The sequence below is a fragment of the Eleutherodactylus coqui genome, chromosome 8, assembly GCF_035609145.1.
Source record: "Eleutherodactylus coqui strain aEleCoq1 chromosome 8, aEleCoq1.hap1, whole genome shotgun sequence".
Taxonomy (NCBI): Eukaryota; Metazoa; Chordata; class Amphibia; order Anura; family Eleutherodactylidae; genus Eleutherodactylus; species Eleutherodactylus coqui.
Genome location: NC_089844.1, coordinates 151,199,096 through 151,225,596, shown reverse-complemented (window position 1 = coordinate 151,225,596; position 26,501 = coordinate 151,199,096). Strand labels below are relative to the sequence as shown.

Here is a 26,501-nt window from a genome sequence, read left to right as displayed (position 1 = left end):
ATGGGAGCAGTATTATAGTAGCTATATTCTTGTACATAGGGGGGCAGTATTATAGTAGTTATATTCTTGTACATAGGAGCAGTATTATAGTAGGTATATTCTTGTACATAGGGGGCAGTATTATAGTAGTTATATTCTTGTACATAGGGGCAGTATTATGGCAGTTATATTCTTGTACATGTGGGGGACAGTATTATAGTAGTTATATTCTTGTACATAGGAGGCAGTATTATAGTAGTTATATTCTTGTACATAGGAGGCAGTATTATAGTAGTTATATTCTTGTACATAGGGGCAGTATTATGGCAGTTATATTCTTGTACATGTGGGGGACAGTAGTATAGTGTTTCAACTTTTTCAATAAAATGTAGTTTGATAATTGATAACCACTTTTGTCAAAGAGAAATGTCAAAAGGCATGACAAAAGAGCATTTGTCATCCCTTCCCCCGTTTCTCTCCTACAAAGTGCATTACGCAGTGGTGGGTGATGATGAACGCAGGAGACAGCTCCCAGAGGGTAAAGATTTTCTCCATTTATACATATAACAACCTAATTGGCCTTTATTTACATTTATATTATCTCACATTAGATGGAGCGCCTCATTGTGGCCATGCAAGATCCAGATGTTGGCATCAAAATGCGAAACCAGCGCTTGCTGATCACGGTTATCCCGCACGCCATGACCGGTAAGTTGTGGGGTCTTCATTTGTAAAGAATTTTTTTGGTTGCTTTTTACAAACGTTTCTTAACGTGATTATTATAGGTCAGGGTGCTTGTACTGATGTGTCATTACGTGGGCTGTGACTACTTGTTTGCCATTTTTCAGGGCTAAATTGGTTGTCACTTTTCATAGACCAGTGTATTTGGGTGAATGAATAAACCCAGGATTATCTTAGATGATACTATCCTATGGATCTACTACAGTAGCATAGTATGCAAGGCCGAAAAAAGGCACACGTCCATCCAGTTCAGCTATTACCCCCCAATGTTGATCCAGATAAAGTAAAAAAAAAAAACAATGAGGTAGAAGCCAATTTCCTCCATTTAAGGGAAAAAATCCCTCCCTGACTCCAACTATATTACTATATTAATTCTAAGTTAGTAATTGGATGCCGACCCTTTAACTATTGGGCCACTCCAGCAAAAATACATTTTTTCATCCCTGTGCCCCTCACCTAATTGCATGTCAAACTCTGGAGGTTTCCTCTATGTACTGCAGCTACTTCCATACAGTGCAGCCCCCTGTCTGATGACTATCAGGGACCATCTTGAGGTTGTATTCACACAAGCATTTTTACGTAGCTATGTAGCCGCATTTTTAAGCCCAGCCGAAAAACACGATCATCTGAGGCATTGAATTCCAATGCATTTGTTCACATAGGCATTTTTGTGCCATGAACAATCATCTGTAGTGAAAAAATAGCACATACCCAACGGAAATCGGCGGGCGCTTTTACGCACGACCAAAAATGATGGTTCTGGTTCTATCTTTCAACCGATATACACTGGTGGCTCCCATAGACTCCTATGGGAGCTGTAAAAATCAGGAGGGAGAGGCAGTTTACCAGCGTCCAATAGTGGGAAAAGCTTACTGGTGCCTCTATTTAGGCATTTGAAGTTATTCCGAGGATTAATGCCAAGCGAGCGAGTTCCGGGCTGCGGTGTATTTTTTGCTAATATGTTGCCCTTGGTCTTCTGAATGGATGAGAAAACACTATTTAAGCTCGCAACTTGATCGCATCATTTTTTCATTCGCACGATTTTACGTAAAACGCATACCCTGATGGTGGGATTTTTTAATGCTTTTACTTTCACATCAATCCCATGATATATTAGCACAGCATAAACTGAGGCTTTGCCATTTCTGTCTGCTGGGTGGACAGATTAATTTTTTATCATTACCTTCTGTATTCTTTTAAATAAGCTACAGACCATAAGTTTATAGTTAGGAGGATGAGCTGTGATCTCCTTCATTAGAACTGTGTGACAGGAGCTGTTTAATCATAATCAGTAACTGTGATAGAAGTGTCTTTGTCCCCCTCTAGACAGCTTCTTCTGTAGGGTCCATGTAACACCATCACACAGACGGAGAAACTGACTAGAAACTGATCACATAAACCCAATTAAATCTGAGCTGGTGAGAATTGAGATCACATGACCATCGGAGGAGAAAAAAAGGCCAAGAGTTTCAGATAGAAAGAAAAAACTAACCAAGGTAACACTGGCTGACTTATATGTACTGGAGGGATAGCTACATAATGAGTAAAGAAAATCACTGGAGTGGCCCTTTAAGTCAGATATAGTCAATCACTTTTTGACAGGTACTCACAGGATATTAAGCTTGAGAAGGCTTGCTCGTATCAAAAGCCGCAAATCAGAAAATGTTGGCCAATACCAATGTCCATAGCCAGATCTAGGTTAGTCTTATGGACACCGATTCTCCACTGAACTTTTGGGTTCCGAGGGTTCACAAATGTTTGCCAAAAACCATCTAATAACAATTGTGAACCTTTTTTTTAGCACACTGCAAAGATGAATAGCGTACCTGAGGCCTCCAACTGGTGGAGCTACATATATACATATTACATTCTCTTCACACTTCTAGATTCCATTAAAAGAAATATTCCTCGAGATATTCCGTTTCTGGAAATATCCATACGTTCTATTCCTCGGGGCGCACATTTCAGAAACGATCTAATTAGGTGAGAATACATTTATACTCCAGTAAGTTCTGACTTGTTAGTGAGAAGTTCAGCCTTTCCCTCTGGGGTCTAAAAAAATCCCACAAGCCTTTAATGCCAGCTAACACCAGGTATAATAAGCTCAAAAATAGCTGGTGTACAGGTACTGTGTGCCAACAGACCAAAAGGGTTAACGGACCATAACAGTTTGTCTTCCAGTGCTAGAAAAGCCTCATATTACACCTTTTCTATTTAGTAAGTGCAAACTGCTCTGTTCTAAAATGATAAGGAATGAGAGGTTGTCAAAGAGTCGCCTCCCTTTTAACTATAGTCATAGAGCTCCAATGACAGGATGTTTCCAAGGTGGTAGTAGATAAAGGAAGTGAGCAAAAACAATATTATCTGTGAGTGGAGTTGCCCTTTAAGGATTATGTCCCTTTTTAATAAAAAATCCCTGGTATTTCTGGAGTCGTTTTGGTCAGTGCTAGCCTTAGGATAGATGGTACCCTGTGAGGATTTTCTCTTTTTGACACTTTCTGTCATAACAAGAATATATATATATACTAGCTTACCCGTTGCCCGTTGCTGCAAAGACAGACAGACATACATACATTCGTTTTTATAAATATAGATAACAACCAATCACAGCACAGCTTTCATGTAACCTCAGTGGTATAATATATAGCAACCAATCACAGCACAGCTTTCATGTTGCCTCAGCAGTATAATATATAGCGACCAATCACAGCACAGCTTTTATGTTACATCAGCAGTATAATATATAACAACCAATCACAGCGCAGCTTTCATGTTACCTCAGCAGTAAGAGAAATAACAACCAATCACAGCGCAACTTTTATTCTGCCTCAGCAACATAAAAAATAGCAACCAATCACAGCACAGCACTCATTTTACCTCAGCGGTATAATATATAGCAACCAATCACAGGACAGCTTTCATGTAACCTCAGTAGTATAAGAAGTAGCATCCAATCACAGCACAGCTTTCATGTTGCCTCAGCAGTATAATATATAGCGACCAATCACAGCACAGCTTTCATGTTACCTCAGCAGTATAAGAAATAGCAACCAATCACAGCACAGCTTTCATTTTACCTCAGCATTCTCAATATCCAGCAATTGTCTTGCGAAACGTTCGGCGGATGCATCATTTTGTAGTTGAACACGCATCCCGTTGCTCGTAATGCCTTTTGCTTTCGTGCTTGAGATGGAAATCAAACGATCTTTGTCTGGGGGGCATAACTGTCGACGATGCTCGTACGCGCGCCACCTATCGTAGGATAGATGTACTATGCCAGTAATCTTCCCAGGAGTGTACTCAACAACTTCCCAAAGTTTCATGGTGATTGGATGAATGGTGTAGTAATGCATAAAGGACAGACAGACATTTTTATATATATAGCTGACATCAGGAAGTGAGAGAATTAGATTCCGTACGTAAAATTTGGACGCTAATTCTTTTGCGCTTAGAATTGAATAATCGATTTGGGACCCATTAGCTTTTCCTATTTATGACATAGTCAATGCTCCTGCCAAATTTCAAGTTTTTATGACATCGGGAAGTGAGAGAATTAGTGACAATGATGGAAATCGAACGATCTACGTAGGGGGGGGGGGCATTACTGTTGACGACGCTCGGACACGCGCCATTTATCATAGGATAGATGTACTATGCCAGTAATCTTCCCAGGAGTGTACTCAACAACTTCCCAAAGTTTCATGGCGATCAGATGAATGGTGTAGTAGCGCATAAAGGACAAACAGACAGACAGACACACAGACAGACACACACATGCATACATTCAATTTTTTATATATATAGTACTGATAGACAATCTGTCTGTACTCTGATTGTGTAGAAGACAGTAGAATACCCACATCAGAACAGCTCAGTGAATAAGTACTGTACTAAGCTTAGCTCAATTCATAAATACATCACCAGAGCCAAGCTCATAATATGTATACAATACCAGTACCAGCACCAGAACTATGCTCATAACATTAACACAGCACTGGAACTAAGCTCATAACATAAATGCAGCACAAGAACTAAGCTCATAACATAAATACGGCACTAGAACCAAGCTCATAACATAAATACAGCACCAGAGCTAAGCTCATAATATGTATACAATACCAGTACCAGCACCAGAACTATGCTCATAACATTAACACAGCACTAGAACTAAGCTCATAACATAAATACGGCACTAGAACCAAGCTCATAACATAAATACGGCACTAGAACCAAGCTCATAACATAAATACAGTAACCGAACTAAGAGATTGTATTGCGGTGGCGCCAAAGGGCTGACAACAGCACCTCAGAACATCAGAGGGAATGAGACAGAGCCAGGAGAAGAATGATTCATGTAGCTCCAGAAGACACTGCCATACAGAGGAAGAAGATCTGGTGGCCAGGCGGACCTAAGGGGGGTGATTGCCCACAGCCTGCATCCACCTGGTGCCCTCCTTACAAGTTGGTGACTGGTGCCTTGTCTGAACGCAAAGGTGGCATGTAGCTAGGGCTGGCCATGATTCGTATGAGTGGTTCAATTTTCCATGTTCAGAAATATTCCGTTTGGTTTTCCGTTTTCATGTAACTATGAAAGCCCAGCGTCAATCAATATGACTGTTATTACAGCTCACACTCAGCTTTCTTAAGCTCCTGAATAGAAAAATGGACTGATTATGCATTGTTACATAGCTACATACTTTGGCCAATTTGGTGTCCAGGAGTTTGGACAAGCTGAGTGACAACTCCCTTTGGAGCTCTAACCATTTTGGTTGTCACTCAGGTTTCCCGTATCTATTGGCTCTATTCCATGTATTTTTTAAAGCTCTTCTTGTATAAAGTGCACTTTTCCACCCCTGTTTGTGATCTGAGATGCCGAGCACTGTTAGATCCCGTGTTACAAGCCTAAAGACTGCAGTGACACTCGCAGAATGCCGAGCCGCAGTACGTTTGTACTTCATCTTACTATCCAGGCTATGAATTATTCACAATAGAGGTTCCGAGGTTTGTAGGACCTGTGAACATCAAAGACGTTCCATTCATCGTCTACGAAGAGCTGCTATGTTTGAGTTACACCAAAGAACCGAATGTATTGAGCTTGTTAAATTCTTAAAGCAACAGGAACCGAATGTGTTGGGTATTAAAGGTTTCGAGTTTTGGAAACTCGTCCAATCTTCTCTGTGGCATTAGGTCTAAAGGGTGAGGATATTCGATAAGGGTCTATCACAGAGGTTTTCTGCTACCGGCAAGGACTTGTCCTACTGTAAATCCTATGGGAACATGATAACATAAGCCCAGTAGAGCCACATCTAGAGCAGTCCACAGCTTTAGAGTACTGCAAGGTGGCCTGTTGAGGTCAATGGACACCTTGTAGGGTTCTGTAAGGCCTCATGTCCATGGGGAAAATCAGGCCCGCTTCGGATTCTCCATGCAGAATTCGTAGCGGGTCCCTCCTGCCCCGCGGACATGAGGGCTGAAAATAAGAATAAATAAGGTCTTCTCTTCTTCGCGGACGGATCTTCTTTCTTCGGCCGGTGGATGTACTCGGCACGTCGGCGGCGTGCCGCACGCATGCACCGGGCCGAAGAAAGAGGATCCGGCCGCGAAGAAGAGAAGATCTGCACGGTCCGCTGCGGGTAAGTTTATTCTTATTTTAGGTCTCCCGCGGATCCGGACGGCTTCCATAGGCTTCAACAGAAGCCTGCCGGAGCCGTCCCGGCGGGGGACCCGCATGAAAATGGAGCATGGTCCAGATTTTTTCATGCTCCATATTTTTTTTAATTCCCTTTTATTGACCATCCGCGGGTATTTATCTACCCGCGGGTGGTCAATGCATCCCTATGGGGTGCGGATCCGCGGGCAGGAGAAGAGTTAAAATCCGCTGCAGATTTTAATTCTTTTCCCCGTGGACATGAGGCCTTAGCCTTCTTGTGGCTTTTCAGGAAATACGAGCATGGACATTGGTTTGTCTCGTAGGCTCTTGATAGCAGTACCCCATGCTTTCTGAATGACCTTGCCTGGAGAGAACCTACATTACAGATAACCTATTTATTTGGGTTATTAACCCTTTGCAATCCAATTTTGGATCCAGAGTTTCCTAGGGGGCTCTCTCTTTCTGCCATTATACAATGGCGCCATTGCAGGGTAGAGCCAGTACTGCGGTATATGACATGCTGGGAAGGCCCCCGACAACAGAGAGGCCAGTAATATACAGTAAGAATACCCTGCTGGATGTTTTCCGACATCGGAGCTGTACAGCCTTCAATCAGAATGTCTTTAGACGTCAGACAGTGGATTGGAAAAGGTTAAAGCATTTTTTTTAAAGGGGTCCATGATGGGATGACCTGTAATTATCATGATGGTTATTGCGAATGTTTGGGCATAATCACCAGTATTTGAAATTATGAGATTTTTAAAATTAACCCTCGAGGCAGACACTGCAGAGCAGACGCCTTTATGAATGTTTTAATGCCCCAAAGCTAATCCCTCCTTCTTTGCACTCTTCAGTCATGGTTGCCAATCGTGATTGGGTGTCCAGTGGGAACTCTGTAGTATCACAGTAAAAAGGAATGCAGAAAATCCGGGGTTAAAGTGGGGAGGGCACTAAATAGTCAATGCACGGGGAAGTGCAGTTCTGAAACACAGGCTTTGCCTCGAGCCCACGGACTTGTGGTTTGGGTCTTTGATTTTTTTATATCACTTTTTCATTCATAGCACTATGCTATACGCAGCTCAATAAGAATCTCACAATTAAACCCAGTATAGTAATGAGTGATCTGTTTTTAGAACGGTTCTCTATGTCTTCATTATTTCCATAATTTCTTGCCTGGGAAAGTTGGACAATTTCATGCAAGCAAACATGGTTAATAATTCATACCATTTAATTTCCAGATCTCAGAAGCTACTTAAACCATCCAGTGCCAGATAGCACTAGAAGTATGCAATATTCAGATTAACAAGCTGAAAATAGAAGCTGCTGTACTCACTATTCTGCAGGTGGAGTCACTGTCTATGTATACTGTGTTTCCCCAAAAATAAGACAGGGTCTTATATTAATTTTTGCTCCGAAATATTTCTTCTTTACATGTATAGCTGCCCGGACACCATTTAAAAATTATGTTAGGGCTTATTTTGGGGGTAGGTCTTATTTTCATGGAAACAGGGTATTATATATCCTTTACTGATCCTGAGTTACATGCAGTATAATACTCCAGAGCTGCGCTCACTATTCTGCTGGTGGAGTCACTGTGTACATACATTACTTATCCTGTACTGATCCTGAGTACATCCTGCATTATACTCCAGAGCTGCGCTCACTATTCTGCTGGTGGAGTCACTGTGTACATACATTACTTAGCCTGTACTGATCCTGAGTTACATTCTGTATTATACTTCAGAGCTGCAGTCACTATTCTGCTGGTGGAGTCACTGTGTACATACATTACTTATCCTGTACTGATCCTGAGTTACATCCTGTATTATACTCCAGAGCTGCGCTCACTATTCTGCTGGTGGAGTCACTGTGTACATACATTACTTATCCTGTACTGATCCCGAGTTACATCCTGTATTATACTCCAGAGCTGCGCTCACTATTCTGCTGGTGGAGTCACTGTGTACATACATTACTTAGCCTGTACTGATCCTGAGTTACATCCTGTATTATACTTCAGAGCTGCACTCACTATTCTGCTGGTGGAGTCACTGTGTACATACATTACTTATCCTGTACTGATCCCGAGTTATATCATGTATTATACTCCAGAGCTGCACTCACTATTCTGCTGGAGGAGTCACTGTATACATACATTACTAATTCTGAGTTACATCCTGTATTATACCCCAGAGCTGCACTCACTATTCTGCTGGTGGAGTCACTGTGTACATACATTACTTATCCTGTACTGACCCTGAGTTACATCTTGTATTATACTCCAGAGCTGTACTCACTATTCTGCTGGTGGAATCACTGTGTACATACATTACTTATCCTTTACCGATCCTGAGTTACATCCTGTATTATACTCCAGAGCTGCACTCACTATTCTGCTGGTGGAGTCACTGTATACATACATTACTTATCCCGTACTGATCCTGAGTTACATCCTGTATTATACTCCAGAGCTGAACTCACTATTCTGCTGGAAGAGTCACTGTGTACATACATTACTTATCCTGCACTGACCCAAGTTATATTGTGTATTATACTCCAGAGCTGCACTCACTATTCTGCTGGAGGAGTCACTGTATACATACATTACTAATTCTGAGTTACATCCTGTATTATACTCCAGAGCTGCACTCACTATTCTGCTGGTGGAGTCACTGTGTACATACATTACTTATCCTGTACTAATCCTGAGTTACATCCTGTATTATACTCCAGAGCTGCACTCACTATTCTGCTGGAGGAGTCACTGTGTACATAGGATATTGTACACTGAACAAGCAGGTAATTCTGTGAGATTCAAGCTCAGAAGTCTTCAGATTTTTGATCCAATCATATAGTTTGACCATAAGTAATATTTTGTAGTAAGCAATAAAGGTTATAGGAGTTGTGATAAAATGTCAGTTATTTGTGTACTGTGATGGGACTCCCTGTATCCTGACATTTACACCTTGAAGAAACGTTTTAGATGCAGATTTTCCCAATGATCATAAAACATAAAACACACACCAGTACCTTAAAAGCAGTGCAGCATCCCCTGACTTATTATTTATTGAAGCCCTTAGTGTGGATGAAAGGAGCCGGAGAAGGAAGTCATTACTTGGTCACATCAGATGGTTGTAAAGTAGAAGAAGGTTAAATTCAAGATCTTTTACTCCACCCATCAGATTTTTAATTATTATGTGTAATTTATACTTAGACATTTCTATAAATCATGTGCAAAAACTATGTACATTAGTTAACTACAGAGTAGGAGAGTAATCAAGCATTGATCAGGACCAAATAGCTCAGATGGTTGTTAGAACCCCCTTAGGAGGGTCTAATTGGGTGGTGTTCAAGGTGCTCTTAGACCCTGTTTAGTTAGCGAGCATAGAAGGACCTGCAAAATCAGATGGCTTCCAGATCCTCTTTAGTAGGAAGCAATCAGCATGGTCAAGGACCTGATAGCTTAGATGGTTGTTAGACCCCCTCTAGGAAGTGTGAATCAGGTAGTGTCCAAGGAACTTATATTTCAGGTGCTCCATTTAGTTATCAAATATACAAGTTGTCACATCTCCCAGAGACGTACTGGTTGTGTAACCTGACATACTACACAAACGCACACACGGAACACCAAGGAACAGTGAACTGCAAAACATGCATCTTAAATACCTGCACACATAACCAGATGGAATAGCTATACAAGTATAAGGAATTAGTTTGTGCATTGGCCAAGTCACCTAAGCCTTCGAGACTGCTTCAAGGGTCCTCGTTGTCTCGCGGGTCCCTATACTCATAAGACAACTACCATGTGAAACCTGTCTGCATGCAGGGCAATCATCCCAATAGGGATGGCCCCAAAGATGGTTAACGATTCAGCCGCACAGGACACAGTTCACACCAACACATCCTAGAATGCATCCACAATGGAACAGGAGTGATTACACCACATGTCCGGCACCCTGCACAGACTCACACCACACGTTACTATTCACACCAATAGAACGACATGCACGAATGTAAACACCAGGGGGAATGAGGAAGCCAGTTTCCTCTAGCCAGAGAGGCTGTTATTTATATATATAGTACTAGCTTACCCGTCGCGCATTGCTGCGAAGACAGATAGACATACATACATTCGTTTTTATATATCTAGATAACAACCAATCACAGCTCAGCTTACATGTTACCTCAGCTTTATAATATATAACACCCAATCACAGCGCAGCTTTCATGTTACCTCAGCAGTATAATATATAACACCCAATCACAGCGCAGCTTTCATGTTACCTCAGCAGAAAGAGAAATAACAACCAATCACAGCGCAACTTTTATTCTGCCTCAGCAATATAAAAAATAGCAACCAATCACAGCGCAGCATTCATTTTACCTCAGCGGTATAATATATAGCAACCAATCACAGCACAACTTTCATGTAACCTCAGTAGTATAAGAAGTAGCAACCAATCACAGCACAGCTTTCATGTAACCTGAGTAGTATAAGAAATATCAACCAATCACAGCGCAGCATTCATTTTACCTCAGCGGTATAATATATAGCAACCAATCACAGCGCAGCTTTCATGTTACCTCAGCAGAAAGAGAAATAACAACCAATCACAGCGCAACTTTTATTCTGCCTCAGCAATATAAAAAATAGCAACCAATCACAGCGCAACTTTTATTCTGCCTCAGCAATATAAAAAATAGCAACCAATCACAGCGCAGCTTTCGTTTTACCTCAGCAGTATAAGAAATAGCAACCAATCACAGCACAGCTTTCATTTTACTTCAGCATTCTCAATATCCAGCAATTGTCTTGCGAAACGTTCGGCGGATGCATCATTTTGTAGTTGAACACTCATCCCGTTGCTCGTAATGCCTTTTGCTTTCGTGCTTGAGATGCAAATCAAACGATCTTTGTCTGGGGGGCATAACTGTTGACGACGCTCATACGCGCCACCTATCGACGGATAGATGTACTATGCCAGTAATCTTCCCAGGAGTGTACTCAACAACTTCCCAAAGTTTCGTGGCGATTAGATGAATGGTGTAGTAATGCATAAAGGACAGACAGACATACATACATTCATTTTTATATATATAGATGACATCAGGAAGTGAGAGAATTACATTCCGCACGTAAAATTTGGATGCTAATTCTTTTGCGCTTAGAATTGAATAATCGAGTTGGGACCTATTAACTTTTCCTATTTATGCGTAATTAATGCCCGTGCCAAATTACATCGGGAAGTGAGAAAATTAGATTCCGTACATAAAATTTGGATGCTAATTCTTTTGCGCTTAGAATTGAATAATCGAGTTGGGACCCATTAACTTTTCCTATTTATGACATAATCAATGCTCGTGCCAAATTTCAAGTTTCTATGACAACGGAAAGTGAGAAAATTAGATTCCGTACGTAAAATTTGGATGCTAATTCTTTTGCGCTTAGAATTGAATAATCGAGTTGGGACCCATTAACTTTTCCTATTTATGACATAATCAATGCTCGTGCCAAATTTCACGTTTCTATGACACCGGAAAGTGAGAAAATTAGATTCCATACGTAAAATTTGGACGCTAATTCTTTGGCGCTTAGAATTGAATAATCGAGTTGGGACCTATTAACTTTTCCTGTTTATGACATAATCAATGCTCGTGCCAAATTACATCGGGAAGTGGGAAAATTAGATTCCGTATGTAAAATTTGGACGCTAATTCTTTTGCGCTTAGAATTGAATAATCAAGTTGGGACCCTTGAACTTTTCCTATTTATGACATAATCAATGCTCGTGCCAAATTTCCTGTTTCTACGACATTGGGAAGTGAGAGAATTAGTGGCAATGATGGAAATCGAACGATCTATGTGTTGGGGGGGGCGTAACTGTCGACGACGCTCGCACGCACGCCATTTATCATAGGATAGTTGTACTATGCCTATAATCTTCCCAGGAGTGTACTCAACAACTTCCCAAAGTTTCATGCCGATCGGATGAATGGTGTAGTAGCGCATAAAGGACAAACTGACACACACGCATACAGACAGACAGACACATTCAATTTTATATATATAGATAAAGTGGATTGAGTCAGTGAATTGGCTGAATGCCTCACATTAGGTAACATCACAGAATGAATGTGATATTGTCAGAAGTCAGAGGCCCGGGAACCAAATTCCTCCATGTGCTTGTTAGCTCACTGTTGTAAGAGAAGAGTCACCAAGATGGTGAGCGGTCTGCAAATCATGTCCTATGAGATATGGTTAAAGGATCTGGGAATGTTTAGCTTGCAGAAGAGAAGGCTGAGAGGAGACTTAATAGCGGTCTACAAATATCTGAAGGGCTGTCACAGTGCAGAGGGATCAGCCCTATTCTCATTTGTACAAGGAAAGACTAGAAGCAATGGGATGAAAGTGAAAGGGAGGAAACACGGATTAGATATTAGACAGTAAGGGTGATCAATGAGTGGAACAGGTTGCAATGGGAGGTGGTGAGTTCTCCTTCAATGGGAGTCTTCAAACAAAGGCTGGACAGACATCTGTCTGGGATGATTTAGTGACCCTGCACTGAGCAGGGGGTTGGACAAGATGATCCTGGAGGTCCCTTCCAACTCTGCCATTCTATGATTCTAATTATGGTCATACGAATTACAGTTAATTTTAGCAACCCATAGTCAACAGGAATAAAGTCGATGACATTTCTGACTGTATCACTCTCTAAAGCCATTTTCTGTTACTCCTTATAGCCAAAAACATGGGCTACCATTCAAAAATGTCCTTGCTCGTTTAAATAGATGGATGGTCCTACTAAAATGCTGACTTTACAGCAAGGTGTAAAGTGAGATGTTCCTGCTTTTCCTGAAAGGAAAGTGTGTATGTTATACTGACATCTAGTGGCCAGGAGAACAATAATTCTATGTAGAACTTTATATAAATGGTTTCACAGGCAACACTGTGATGTTGGTGTTTCTTTAAGGCTCTGCTATTTCCACTCTTCCTCATGTCCCCAGCTGCATCTTATCTCGATTTACAGTTATATTTTATCCTACACTGTAGAAGATTGGAGCGTTTTGCAAGCTTCGTTACTGAGCTGTTTCATTAAGATAATTAAACCCATGAGTCTTGATTACACTTGTGAGACTTATTTCTAATTTCCTTTGCATCCTCTTGGGCACCTGCTCTTTTCACAGAAGCGAAACCTGGCTGCTGGTAAAAACAAACCAGGAAAATGCAAGAAATACACTGAATGGATACTTTATTACATACCCCCATCTAGTAGCACACTGGACCTCCTGTGGGCTTCAGAACCGCAGCAATGCATTGTGGCATCCATTCACGGGTATTAGAGGACCAAGGGTGTGCCAAGAACACCTTACCTGCACCATTACTCCACCCCCATCGGCCAGAAAGGGGTCATCAGTTCATGCTGCTTGCACTAAATTCTCACCTCCCATCAGCAACAGAAACCTGGATCCATCTGACCAGGTGAAGTTTTCCCCCTGCTCAGTGATACAATTTTTGTCCTCTGGAACCTCTATTGCAGATTCACACTGAAACTAATCAACTTGATTTTATGCAGTACTACAGGGTCACCGGTCTAATTTCCATACATCGAATTTCCAATCAGCAAAGGGGTAGTATCTCTAATAAAGGGCCAGGGGCTTTATTAAAGGGGCCATTCCGTGTATCTGTGACACTTTGGTTCATACTGGGAAATACACTGAATTGAACAAAAAAGGGATGGACACCACCATAACTTGAAGCTCCTTGGACGTCCTCACTTACCATGTGCAATTTATAATACCGCTGTCTTCTTATGCAACAGATGGGTCATTTTGCCCTCTGAAGCGCAGAGACCGGTTGTGACTGCCACCTCATTACTCTCTGTAGCTACACCTCCATTGAACTATATGATCTTCAATATGGTGGGATATTATGATTCAGTAGAAATTTAAGAGGAACTCTACTAGAAATAGGACATCCCAGTATTGACATGTGTGAATCATGGACATTCATCCCTCAACTTTTATGAGAAATTGAGAATTGAGGTAAGCAGTGAACATGCTCTACAACCCAGAGGTTGTATGAAGACTAGGAGTATTCCACACAGGAAATGTTATCATTGTTTCATAAAAAGCTTTGTAACTTGTATTTGTATTAGAATTCCTCAGTGGGTTTGAAGTAAATTTCAGAGATGGGCAAACAGAAAAGGGGTGATAACGGAGGATCAGCCCAATCCTGGGATAGATCCAGGGATGGTTGTCCTGGTCCCAAGGACTCCTTATCTATGGGCCTGGAGAGGAGATGGGTCTGAGGGGTCTGGGCCACATACTCAAGCAGCGTTACTTGGCAAATGAAACTAATGCAGTTTTGCACATGGAATACAATAGCTGCAGGGGATTCTGTAATGAACATGAGAGATGCACCTTCCTTGGCTTTAAAGGCCTATTTACACTGGAAGCCAAATGTTCAAAATTCACTTAAATGATAGTTTGAGTGACAGTTTTGAGCGATTATGTTTCATAACTCTAAGTAGCTAATTAGCTACTTAAGAGTTAATGCAGGCGGAGCGGGACACCACCTCGATAGCTCTGAGAACAAAGCGGCTGTTTTGTATATGCAAACAGCTGCGTTGTTCTCTGAGCTTTCAGCTGGTGTCCCGCTGAGAACTGCCAGCAGGATACCAGCTTAAAAAATACTATAAGGGCCCCCTGCTGAGAAAATCAGCGTGCGGCGCTGATAAGAGTGATTGGTGATTTCTAGCTTGCTAGAAATCACCAATGAACGAATAGAGCACGATGGCAGCATGTTTAGAGACAGCAATTATCGCTCAAAAGATGGTTTTTGAGTGACTTTTGAGCGATAATCATTGTATCTAAATGGGCCTTAACTTTACTGTGTACCCCTGGTCAGCAGAGCTGTACGGAAGGGCCTATCGATGCTCTGATAACTGAATCACTGACGGTTCTCCTCTCCAATACAGGGCTGGTGTAGTCCTGGAGCAGCAATTGGAGCAGATTATCTGTACAACTCGATGATCTTGCTCACTGTGTGCCAAACACGCCTAGTGCTTCCCTTTTCTGTCCTCTCCTTCGTTCTCGTGAGATCTCAGAAGCCTCGTCTGTAGTGACCCAGAAGTGTCACTGCATAATTGCACTAATAGTTCTGCAAAAACTATATAACCGTGACTTTAAATACGCTTTAAATATCTTGCGAAATGTCTCATCCTGAAAGTGAAGGCTATCATAAAGTTTAATGTAGAAAAGCATAGAACATTATAGTAACACAGCCGCCCATCCTTCAGCCAATCAGCACTAAGCTGATGGGAGAAGCAAAAGTTATATAAGTTATAATGGTTCAGAATTTAGGACAGAGCAGATAGTGGTGTAATGCAATTGTCATTTAGACAGCTGGTTTAAGAGACAGATTCTCACAATTCTTAATAGACATTTCTAGATCCGACTTCTGGAGTAGAAAAGGTGCATAGTGCAGGCTGAAGACTTCTGTGGTGAAAAACTCACATCAGTAGTACAGAGCAGATAGAGATGCAGCAGCACTTCCAGCCACCACCTTCAGGATAGGACTTTGGAAACTGAAATGTAAAGGACTTCTGCCTTCATCATCTGGATGGTGAATAAACGTGAGTTAACGATTACCCTTCCTGTCTCCCTGGACTCTCTTCCACTATTGGACTGCACCAGGTCACCACGTCAGCGAGCAGAGACAAGCCTTTACCATCAAATACCCAACATTTAATTGTAGTGTAGCCATGTGGGAGAGAGAAATATACCGTAACAGCCACCGTGAACTTAAACTCCCATGTCTCTGCCCTGTGTCACTTTAATTTAAAGCAACAGTAACCTGTGGACAAAGCGCCTTTAAACAATAAAGTGTCTTGCAACCAAGAGTAGTAAAGACGTATCCTGCTACAGGTTCAAGATGTTTGTCTGCTGTCAGTGAATGGAAATATTCTTGTTTGCATTTAGAAGCTGAAAACTTGAGTTGACCCAAAAGAAATGATAAAAGAGAATATTTCTGCTCTTTCAATCATCCATGAATGCAGCCATTGTAATGAAGAGGTCCCTAGCCATAGGACTGTTTCCCTTAGTCATATTGATGTTTCTGGTTCTCAAAGTGGATGTGTAGTCTAGAATATCCATATTCAAGTTCCCCATTAGAGAATTTTACTTAATGCAGGGGAGGGAGGTGACTCTCTTGCCCTGGAAGACCCGGCAGTGTAATACATGATTCTATCTGTGATGGCACTATAGGGTGATGGAACACTTTTTGCTGGGCATAATGTCTGATCAGTTCATCATTTGGAACCAATTTAACAAAAAAAGATGATCCAAAGTGGAGAATGCCTTATATAAAGTAACAGGCTTATTAGGCAAATTTTGGGATTTCTTATATATCAAATAAGCTGTTTGAAGATCCATAAGAACAAAACCTCTCCAATGCTTCTCTCCAAATCTTCTATCTGTTAATGGTAATGCATTGGAGAGCATCAACAATCTAAGTGCACCATTGTGCAGATAAAAGGCTCTTAACATTGTTATTGACCCTGTAAAATCTCTGGAGCCCATCGGCAAGACTGGAAGATTGTGTTATACAAGGCTCTGCAGTATATCGTGTAGACTCGTTCAAGTCCTTGACCTGGTGCCATGTACAGAGACTGCTGCTGTTGTTTCTCAGACAGTTCCATGAACATCTTTTAGCTATTTTCTTGGCCACTGGCTGCAAATGAAAAAATGTTGCTCCATCAGCTGATTGTGAAAAGGCTCCAAGAAAAGCCAGACTGTCTCAAGAGAGCTACTGCCCTGGAGCCTATTTATATATTTAATATATTAGGAGGTGCTGAGCAACAGTTTGTGTTGTTAAGGTTTGTATTTGTAAGAAAGTTACATGGCAAAAAGACAAGATATGTGCAAGACAATTAATACTATCATTCTACCTCCTATGTAGAAGAATATAATTAATATACTACTATATTAATACGGCCTACTATGAATAAGAATATAATTACTATAATATTCTTCCAATGTACAAGAATATAACTACTATAATACTACCCCTATGTACAAGGAAATAACTACTATAATACTGCCCCCTATGTGCAAGAATATAACTACTATAATACTGCTCCTATGTACAAGAATATAACTACTATAATACTGCCCCTTGTGTACAAGAATATAACTACTATAATACTGCCTCCTATGTACAAGAATATAACTACTATAATACTGCCTCCTATGTACAAGAATATAACTACTATAATACTGCCTCCTATGTACAAGAATATAACTACTATAATACTACCCCCCTATGTACAGGAATATAACTACTATAATACTACCCCCCTATGTACAGGAATATAACTACTATAATACTGCCCTCCTATGTACAGGAATATAACTACTATAATACTGCCCCCTATGTACAAAAATATAACTGCTATAATACTGCCCCCTATGTACAAGAATATAACTACTATAATACTGCCTCCTATGTACAAGAATATAACTACTATAATACTGCCTCCTATGTACAAGAATAAAACTACTATAATACTGCCTGCTATGTACAAGAATATAACCACTATAATACTGCCCCCTATGTACAAGAACATAACTACTATAATACTGCCTCCTATGTACAAGAATATAACTACTATAATACTGCCCCTATGTACAAGAATATAACTACTATAATACTGCCCCTATGTACAAGAATATAACTACTATAATACTGCCTCCTATGTACAAGAATAAAACTACTATAATACTGCCTACTATGTACAAAAATATAACTACTATAATACTGCCCCTTGTGTACAAGAATATAACTACTATAATACTGCCTCCTATGTACAAGAATATAACAACTATAATACTGCCTCCTATGTACAATATAACTACTATAATACTGCCTACTATGTACAAAAATATAACTACTATAATACTGCCCCTTGTGTACAAGAATATAACTACTATAATACTGCCCCCTATGTACAAGAATATAACTACTATAATACTGCCCCCTATGTACAAGAATATAACTACTATAATACTGCCTCCTATGTACAAGAATATAACTACTATAATACTGCCTCCTATGTGCAAGAATATAACTACTATAATACTACTCCTATGTACAAGAATATAACTACTATAATACTGCCTCCTTTGTACAGGAATATAACTACTATAACACTGCCACCTATGTACAAGAATATAACTACTATAATACTGCCCCCTATGTACAAGAATATAACTACTATAATACTGCTCCGATGTATAAGAATATAACTACTATAATACTGCTCCCTATGTACAAGAATATAACTACTATAATACTGCCCCCTAAGTACAAGAATATATCTACTATAATACTGCCCCCTATGTACAAGAATATAACTACTATAATACTGCCCCCATGTGCAAGAATATAACTACTATAATACTGCTCCCTATGTACAAGAATATAACTACTATAATACTGCCTCCTATGTACAAGAATATAACTACTATAATACTGCCTCCTATGTACAAGAATATAACTGCTATAATACTGCTCCTATGTACAAGAATATAAGTACTATAATACTTTCCCCTATGCACAAGAATATAACTACTATAATACTGCCCCCTATGTACAAGAATATAACTACTATAATACTACATTGTACATGTAAATTGGATTTATAGATTGTTGGATGCTGGTTATTTTGGGGTTTGGGGGAAAGGGCCCTGCATAGGACTATTTTATGTATTTGGCTTCTGGACACTGACTTTTCGTACTTTATTTCAGGTAATGATGTTGTGGAGTGGCTCATACAGAAGTTGTCCATCACTGATGAAGGTGAGTGATTAACTGATTTAGGTTGTTTGTCTTCTGACACGTGTGGATATGTTTAGGCCACACAAAGGCCATGGCTGATGCATTAGGGTTAGTAGTATCACTCACACTGAGTAAAAAGGTTGGTAGACTGCCAGGAAGGGGACAATGGCAGTTGGGAAATCTTGTTGCATCTTGTTCTTCCTATTTTTCAATGTAAGGCCTGGTCCTAGATCTGTGTCCCAAGGTTTCAATCAGTGAGCATTGATTGATAGACCCATTCATAAAAGTTCGCAGACACTTCCTGAAATAATCCGACCGTTGTGGAAGGGAAGGTCCTAAAACAAGTCTGGAGAGGCCATTAGTTGTGCTGATACAACTTCCTGTGACCACTTCTGTGTATGTAGCTACAGGCACTCCATTGGTGGTCACCAGACAGGAAGTTGAGTGAAAACTAGGCAACAGGAACTAAAAAACTTTCGGTACTAGTGTAGCATGTCTCAACCGGAAGTATGGGTTGGCTGGCCTGAGCTACAAGTAATGCCCAGGTCATGCCCAAAAGCTCCCGATTGGCTCCCGCACACACACCTTCACAGATTCCGAGCTCGGAGGAGGGCGTGGTGGCCGCTCGGGAGCTCAGAGGTTGGTGTGGCTGTAGCCTCGGGGCTGATCGCTCGGCAGCTCAGCTCGGAGCTTGGGAATCTGTGAAGGTGGGCGTAGTGGACGCTTGGGAGCTCAGGTCGGTAACTCGGAGGTTGGCGTCGCTGTATAGCTCGGAACTCGGGAGTCTGTGGTGTGCGTGCAGCAGCCAATCAGGAGCTCTTGGTAGCTTTGGACATGACCTGGGCGTTACCTTTAGCTGAGGCCGGCCAACCCATACTTCCGGTGGAGACATACTACACTCGTACCAAAAGTTTCTACAGAAGGAGGTGCTACAAGAAAGGATTCTGCAAAAGAACGGCTTCAAAAAAATCCTTATTTTCTCTGAACCTAAAAACAGATGTTTACTATCTCTGCGCGCACCATTACCGTGTCAGTCCTTGTTCATTGCACTTCTTTAACTCATTTTATATGACGGGAACCTTCGTTAGTGCCAGATGCCTTACATAATGTCTCATTAGCTGAGAACGGTGAAGTTTTCTGAGCCACGGCATCTTCCTCCCCCTTTCCGCCTCACCACTCTCTTTCATAAAGTCAATGTATTCAGGTGAATGTAATATCCTATCATCTGCCATTACCTATAGGAAGCAGTTTACAAGGACTCGGGCATTGCTGCCGGCCCGATTGTTACTGGGTTTTCTTTTTCCACTTATTAAATTAGTTTTTGTTGAATAGACCGCTGTGAGATGTGGGATTATAGCTTTGTGGTTGTAGAGGGTTTTTTTGTGGTTTGAATTGAAAATTATTTTTTCTCCTTATGTCTTTTTTTAGGTTACTGTTTTAGTTTTTGTGTTCCGAGCTTTGAAAAGTGGCATTAGTTTTGTAACTTTGATTTATCTGATATCTGAGCACCCCGAGTTTCCCATGTAAATGGAGCGGCGGTGCACATCCATTCACTTCTGCGTCCTGTGGAAGTGAATGGAGCGGTGCTTATTCATAGGCACTACTGTTCTGTTCACATGAGGTACGTTGATGTCGGGATCGCTGGGAGTCCCAGAGGTTGGACCCGCAATGTTCAAACGGTTATCTCCTGTCCTTAGGATATGGGATAAATGTCATTAGTGAGAAAAAGCCCTATAAAGTGCTATGAGATCTTTATATATAGTATCTACGTACAGGAGGTGGACAAAAATATGGAAACACCTTAGAAATGCATAGGATTTTAACTATTAGCACTGAGTTGCTCTTCTGACCCCTGCTTGGCTGAAAGCTTTCCCGCCAAATTTGTGTTTACTTCACCTCTTGGCCTTCTCTGGGTGGTTTGGTGAGCCAGCTAGTAATAGCAGCTGAGTGGCTCAAACCCCTGACCAATGGAACCTTGTTGCTCGGGAAGATGTTCACTTCTGCCCGGCAGCATCTGTGTCATATTATCTCCACTTAAAATCGGTCTCTACATGTCTTATTTAAATATGATCTCTAATCGTATGTAACTTAAAGGGGTTGTCCCGCGCCGAAACGGGTTTTTTTTTTTTTAAACCCCCCCCCCCCCCGTTCGGCGCGAGACAACCCCGATGCAGGGGTTAAAAAAACCACCCGCACAGCGCTTACCTGAATCCCGGCGGTCCGGCGTCTTCATACTCACCTGCTGAAGATGGCCGCCGGGATCCTCTGTCTTCATGGACCGCAGGGCTTCTGTGCGGTCCATTGCCGATTCCAGCCTCCTGATTGGCTGGAATCGGCACGTGACGGGGCGGAGCTACACGGAGCTACACGGAGCCCCATTCAGAAAAGAAGAAGACCCGGACTGCGCAAGCGCGGCTAATTTGGCCATCGGAGGGCGAAAATTAGTCGGCACCATGGAGACGAGGACGCCAGCAACGGAGCAGGTAAGTATAAAACTTTTTATAACTTCTGTATGGCTCATAATTAATGCACAATGTACATTACAAAGTGCATTAATATGGCCATACAGAAGTGTATAGACCCACTTGCTGCCTCGGGACAACCCCTTTAAGGCATGCATTTTGTATGGTGTTTCCATATTTTTGTCCACCCCTTGTATGTAGTGCCTTTACCTAAGGCCTGTTTCACACGGGCTACAAAATCTTGCTACAAAATCACCGCTACAAAACACATGTATGTGAAGCCCATGGTTTCCAAATGATCTCTTATGTGAAAGAACCCATTGGAAACCATGGGCTTCATATACATGCGTTTTGTAGCGGTGATTTTGTAGCGAGATTTTGTAGACCGTGTGAAAGAGTCCTAAGGCCACATCCTCATGGGCGCTGACATGATAGCGCTGCAAGAAAATCGATGCGATATCGCATCGGTGGTCCATGCGATATTGCTGCGTTTTCTCGCGGCGCTACTGTGATTTTGTGGCACTCGTCTTCAGTCTTCTATAGGATTTCCTACTGTAAAAGTTGCATTGCACCGCACGAAATCCGCATTTTCGTGCGATGTGATGCAACAAAAAGGAAGGCTCCGTAGGGAAACATGGGCTAGAAAAGGGCAGTGGTGGCGAACCTATGGTATGCGTGCCAGAGGCGGCACTCAGAGCTTTCCCAGCTGGCACTCGCCGCAGTCGGCCGCTCACCACATTAGTAAATACCGGCAGGGGTGCCGCAGCTCCCCTGCTGGTATTCACTCAGCAGCGCTGGTAGAGACGCTGATCCCGGCGCACACTGGGATGTCAGTGTGCAGCCGGGATCCTCCTCCCCCCTCCTCTGACGTCTCATACTTGGTTCCGCGAGAGCAGGAAGGGAAGGTGGTGTCCGGCAGCACGTCACAGTGTGCTCCTGGGATCAGTGGCAGCAGCAGCGCCAAGCAGAGGAGGTGGTTGGGGGATTTGGGTCTCAGAGGGGGGGGGGTGCTATTACTACAGGGGCCACTGTGGGATGTCGCTATTACTATTGGCTACTGTGGGATGTCACTATTACTACTGGGGACCACTGTGGGGTATCAATATTACCGCTGGGGCCGCTGTGGGATGTCACTATTACTACTGGGGGCTGCTGTGGGATGTCACTATTACTACTGGGAGCCGCTGTGGGATGTCATTATTACTACTGGGGCCGCTGTGGGATCTCACTATTACTACTGGGGCCACTGTGGGATCTCACTATTACTACTGGGGCCACTGTGGGATGTCACTATTACCACTGAGACCACTGTGTGGTGTCACTATTGCTACTGGGGGGCCACGGTGCGGTGTCACTATTACCGCTCGGGCCGCTGTGCGGGGTCACTATAACCACTAAAGCCATTCTGGGGGGAATCCCCATTAGTGCTGAGGCTGCTCTGGGAGGGAGGGTCACCCTTAGGCCGCCTGCAGACGAGCGGAAATCCCGCCGCGGGATTTCCCGCGGGATTTCCGCCGCTGAAAGTCTGCATAGGAGTGCATTACAATACGCACTCCTATGCAGACGGCCGCGGTTTGGCCGCGCGAAATCTCGCGCGGCAAACAAACCGCGGCATGTTCTAATTTTGTGCGGAGCACGCACTCACCTGGCCGCCGGCTCCGGTCTGCGCATGCGCCGGCTGCGCGGCAGCCGGCACATCAAAGAGCCGGGGCCGCCAGGCGCGGGTGAGTACGCGCTCGCCCCTGCAGGCTCTGGGGTCGGATCGCGCGGCGAGATTTCTCGCTGCCGGATCCGACCCGCTCGTCTGCAGGCGGCCTTACTGATGGGGCTGCTCTGGAGGGCGGGGGGGGGGTGTGTGTCAATATCACTACTGGGATATGTTTACACAAGGTGGAATTGCTACAAAATGTCCTCAGCGGAAATTTCCATGGCAAATTCCACAACATTTCCGCATCCAAAAGAAGTCAAAATCTACACGAGGTCTATTTTGAAACAGCCTTGTCCTTTTAAGAACGACAGAGGTAAAAATCATACGTCGTCATAAGCCCCGCCTCCTGACGTATTGGCACTTTACAATAAATAAGTGGGTTTTGAATTACAGTTTGGGCACTCAGTCTCTAAAACGTTCGCCATCACTGGTATAGGGCATGCCGCGATTTTGTAGTCTCGCAATGGCAAAGGCTACAAAACATCGCTTGTGCGGAAGAACCCATAGGTTAACGTAGGTTCTACATAAATGCGATTTGTAGCACTGTCGCATTGTGACAAAATCGCACAAGAGAATCACCTGTGTCAATGCGGCCTAAAAGCCCAAAAATAAGCCCTGGCTGCCGTAAAAAAACAATAATACATCACCTAAGAGGTGTTGTCCGGCTCCAGTGCGGGTTTCTTCTTTATGTCCTGAACTCGTCTTCAGTCTTCTGCCAGCTCTTCCTGGATTGGAGGATCAAAATCCCCACTTCCAGGAAGGGCTGGCTGTGATTGGTTCACAAGTGCGGTGGCTCAGCCAATCAGAGCCAGTGCTCGATGAACCAATCACAGCCATTCATTGGCTGTGATTGATTTATTGAGCACTGGCTCAATGGCTTCAATGAATGAATGAATGGCTGTGATTGCTTCATTGAGCGCTGGCTCTAATTGGCTGATTCCCCAGAGCTTGTGAACCAATCACACCCAGCCCTTCCTGGAGGCGGTGATTTTGATCCTCCAATCCAATAAGGGCTGGCAGAAGTTTGAAGACGAGTGCCGGACGTGAAGAAGAAACCCGCGCTGAAGCCGGACAGCACTGTCAGATTGCGACTAAATTGCATGAGAAAATCGCCTGCGTCGATGTGGCCTAAAGATGGTTTCACACAGGCGAGAAAAACATGCGTTTTTGTCGCGATTTTCGCCTGCTGCGATAGTCAGTTAAAAAGCAGATTATACAACCAATGATTGTCAGTGGTCTCTTTCCCACTTGCGATGTTTTAACTGATGCAATGTTCTAAAGAGATAAAAAATCGTGATATATTCTATCTTTCTGCGTTATGCGATTTTTTTTTTTTAAATCCCCCATTGTATTTTATGGAGCCTGCGTTTTATCGGATTGCAACGCTGCAAACACACGATGCGATTGTAACATTAGAAGCTCCATTGACTTTTGTGATAAAGAAATGATTTTATCACGCAATTGTATCTCACGTGGCAGCGATGCGATGAAGATTATTCTCTCGCAAAACGAACACAGTGAATAAAAGATGCTATTTTGCCTCAATTTTCTCGCGGTAAAAACGCGATCGCCCGTGTGGAATTACCCTAATAGTAAGCTATCAAAGTTTGCCAGGCTACAGATACAGCGGAGCTGCAGTGTGCTCACCGGCTGTTTCTATGAGGTCACATAGCGCTATTGTACACACTATGGGACTACCCTTTGGGGTTCTGTGAAGGCTGCTGGAAACAGCGCTGTGACGGAATCCCTGAATGGAAGCAAAGGGAACCATTCACTTGTATTGTGAAATGGACACCTCTTTGGTGTCTGTTTTACAAGGTTCCCAATTGATTCCGTTATATTTGTAGTGTAGAGTAGTGTATGTAGATGACTGCACTATTCTGTACTATGTACATACTCACCAACCGGATACTCACCAACATGTAAAAACAAATCGTGGGACTTCTCAAGCCATGGCTCTGTATCAATTGGGAATGCTGCCCTGCCATAAGCAACCCCTCCCATGGGCCACGCGTCAGTCTTGGTCTTAGAAGAAGCCTGTGTAAGATGGAGGGGCATAGCAGTAGTCCATATTTTGACAGTGGTGTTGGGTATGTTCACACACTGCAATAAAGAATGAGAGACGTAATTTGATTGGTTGTTTTGCTTGTCTCACAAATGGTTGCTGTCAGGGGTGGATTAAGTCTAGCATAGGCCCTGGACTATATGAAGTTTGTGGTTTCCCATCAGTCTGTTGTACGCTGATTTGACGCTTGCTGCATAGATATAACAAAATCCAAGTGTACTGCATGGATACGATATCAGAATCAAGCTTACTACTTAAATACAGTACCATAACCAAGCTTACAGCATAGATGCAATCGCAAAATCAAGCTTACTTCATAGATATGGTATTAGAAATATACATATATATATATATACACTGGTGTAACTATAGGGGATGCAGTTGCACCCGGGCCCAGGAGCCTTAGGGGGCTCATAAGGAATCTCTTCTCCATGTAGGAAGCCCAGTACTATGAATTATTATAGTTGGGGGTCCTGTTACAGCTTTAACTTCAAGTTAAACCTCTGTATATATATATGTAAGAGGAGCACCGCTGTTGCCAATTATTTCTTGTTTTTGTTCCATTTGATGAACAGACTGATATGTTGGTGTCTGTTTAGCAAGTTGGTCTCTGAGGGGGAACAGGAAGTGAGGCAGAATGTGCGTGGGCAAGGAGAGGAAAGACAGCAACGCCGTTGGTCCTGCAGCAGGGGATACTCCCCAGAGCAGTGTTGTGTGGAAGGCTGCAGCCCGATAGGCAGAGATCCTGGAAAAGAAAGCCAGGCTGTCAGTCATAACACGGGAATGGGGACAGTAAAACATATTCTTCAAGAATTTCAATATTTGGGAGTTTGAAAGACATTTACCGTCCCGATTTGGCCTTGTTTGTTCACAACGTTATCTGGTTACACAAGCAGCACTATGTCCTGTGATAAGAGTTTTCCTAGACAACTGCGGTGGTCGCCGGCAGTGAATAAGGCAGTACCCAGCCTTCACCTCGGTCCTCGGTCCATTGTCTCAAATGGCGTCAAGAACAGGATAAACTGGTCCTCTGATAGGCCTCTGCCAGATGATATTGA

The 26,501-nt window shown here is 42.6% G+C and overlaps 1 protein-coding gene across 1 annotated transcript in view; it reads left to right on the top strand.

The window, feature by feature from the left end:
* Positions 1 to 26,501, top strand: part of RGS11 (regulator of G protein signaling 11) — a 124,013-nt gene that overhangs the window by 12,125 nt on the left and 85,387 nt on the right. Inside the window, exons 2-3 of the mRNA XM_066576694.1 lie at positions 591 to 687; positions 19,179 to 19,229. Of these exons, the coding sequence (XP_066432791.1) occupies positions 591 to 687; positions 19,179 to 19,229 (148 nt within the window). The remainder of the gene's footprint in view (positions 1 to 590; positions 688 to 19,178; positions 19,230 to 26,501) is intronic.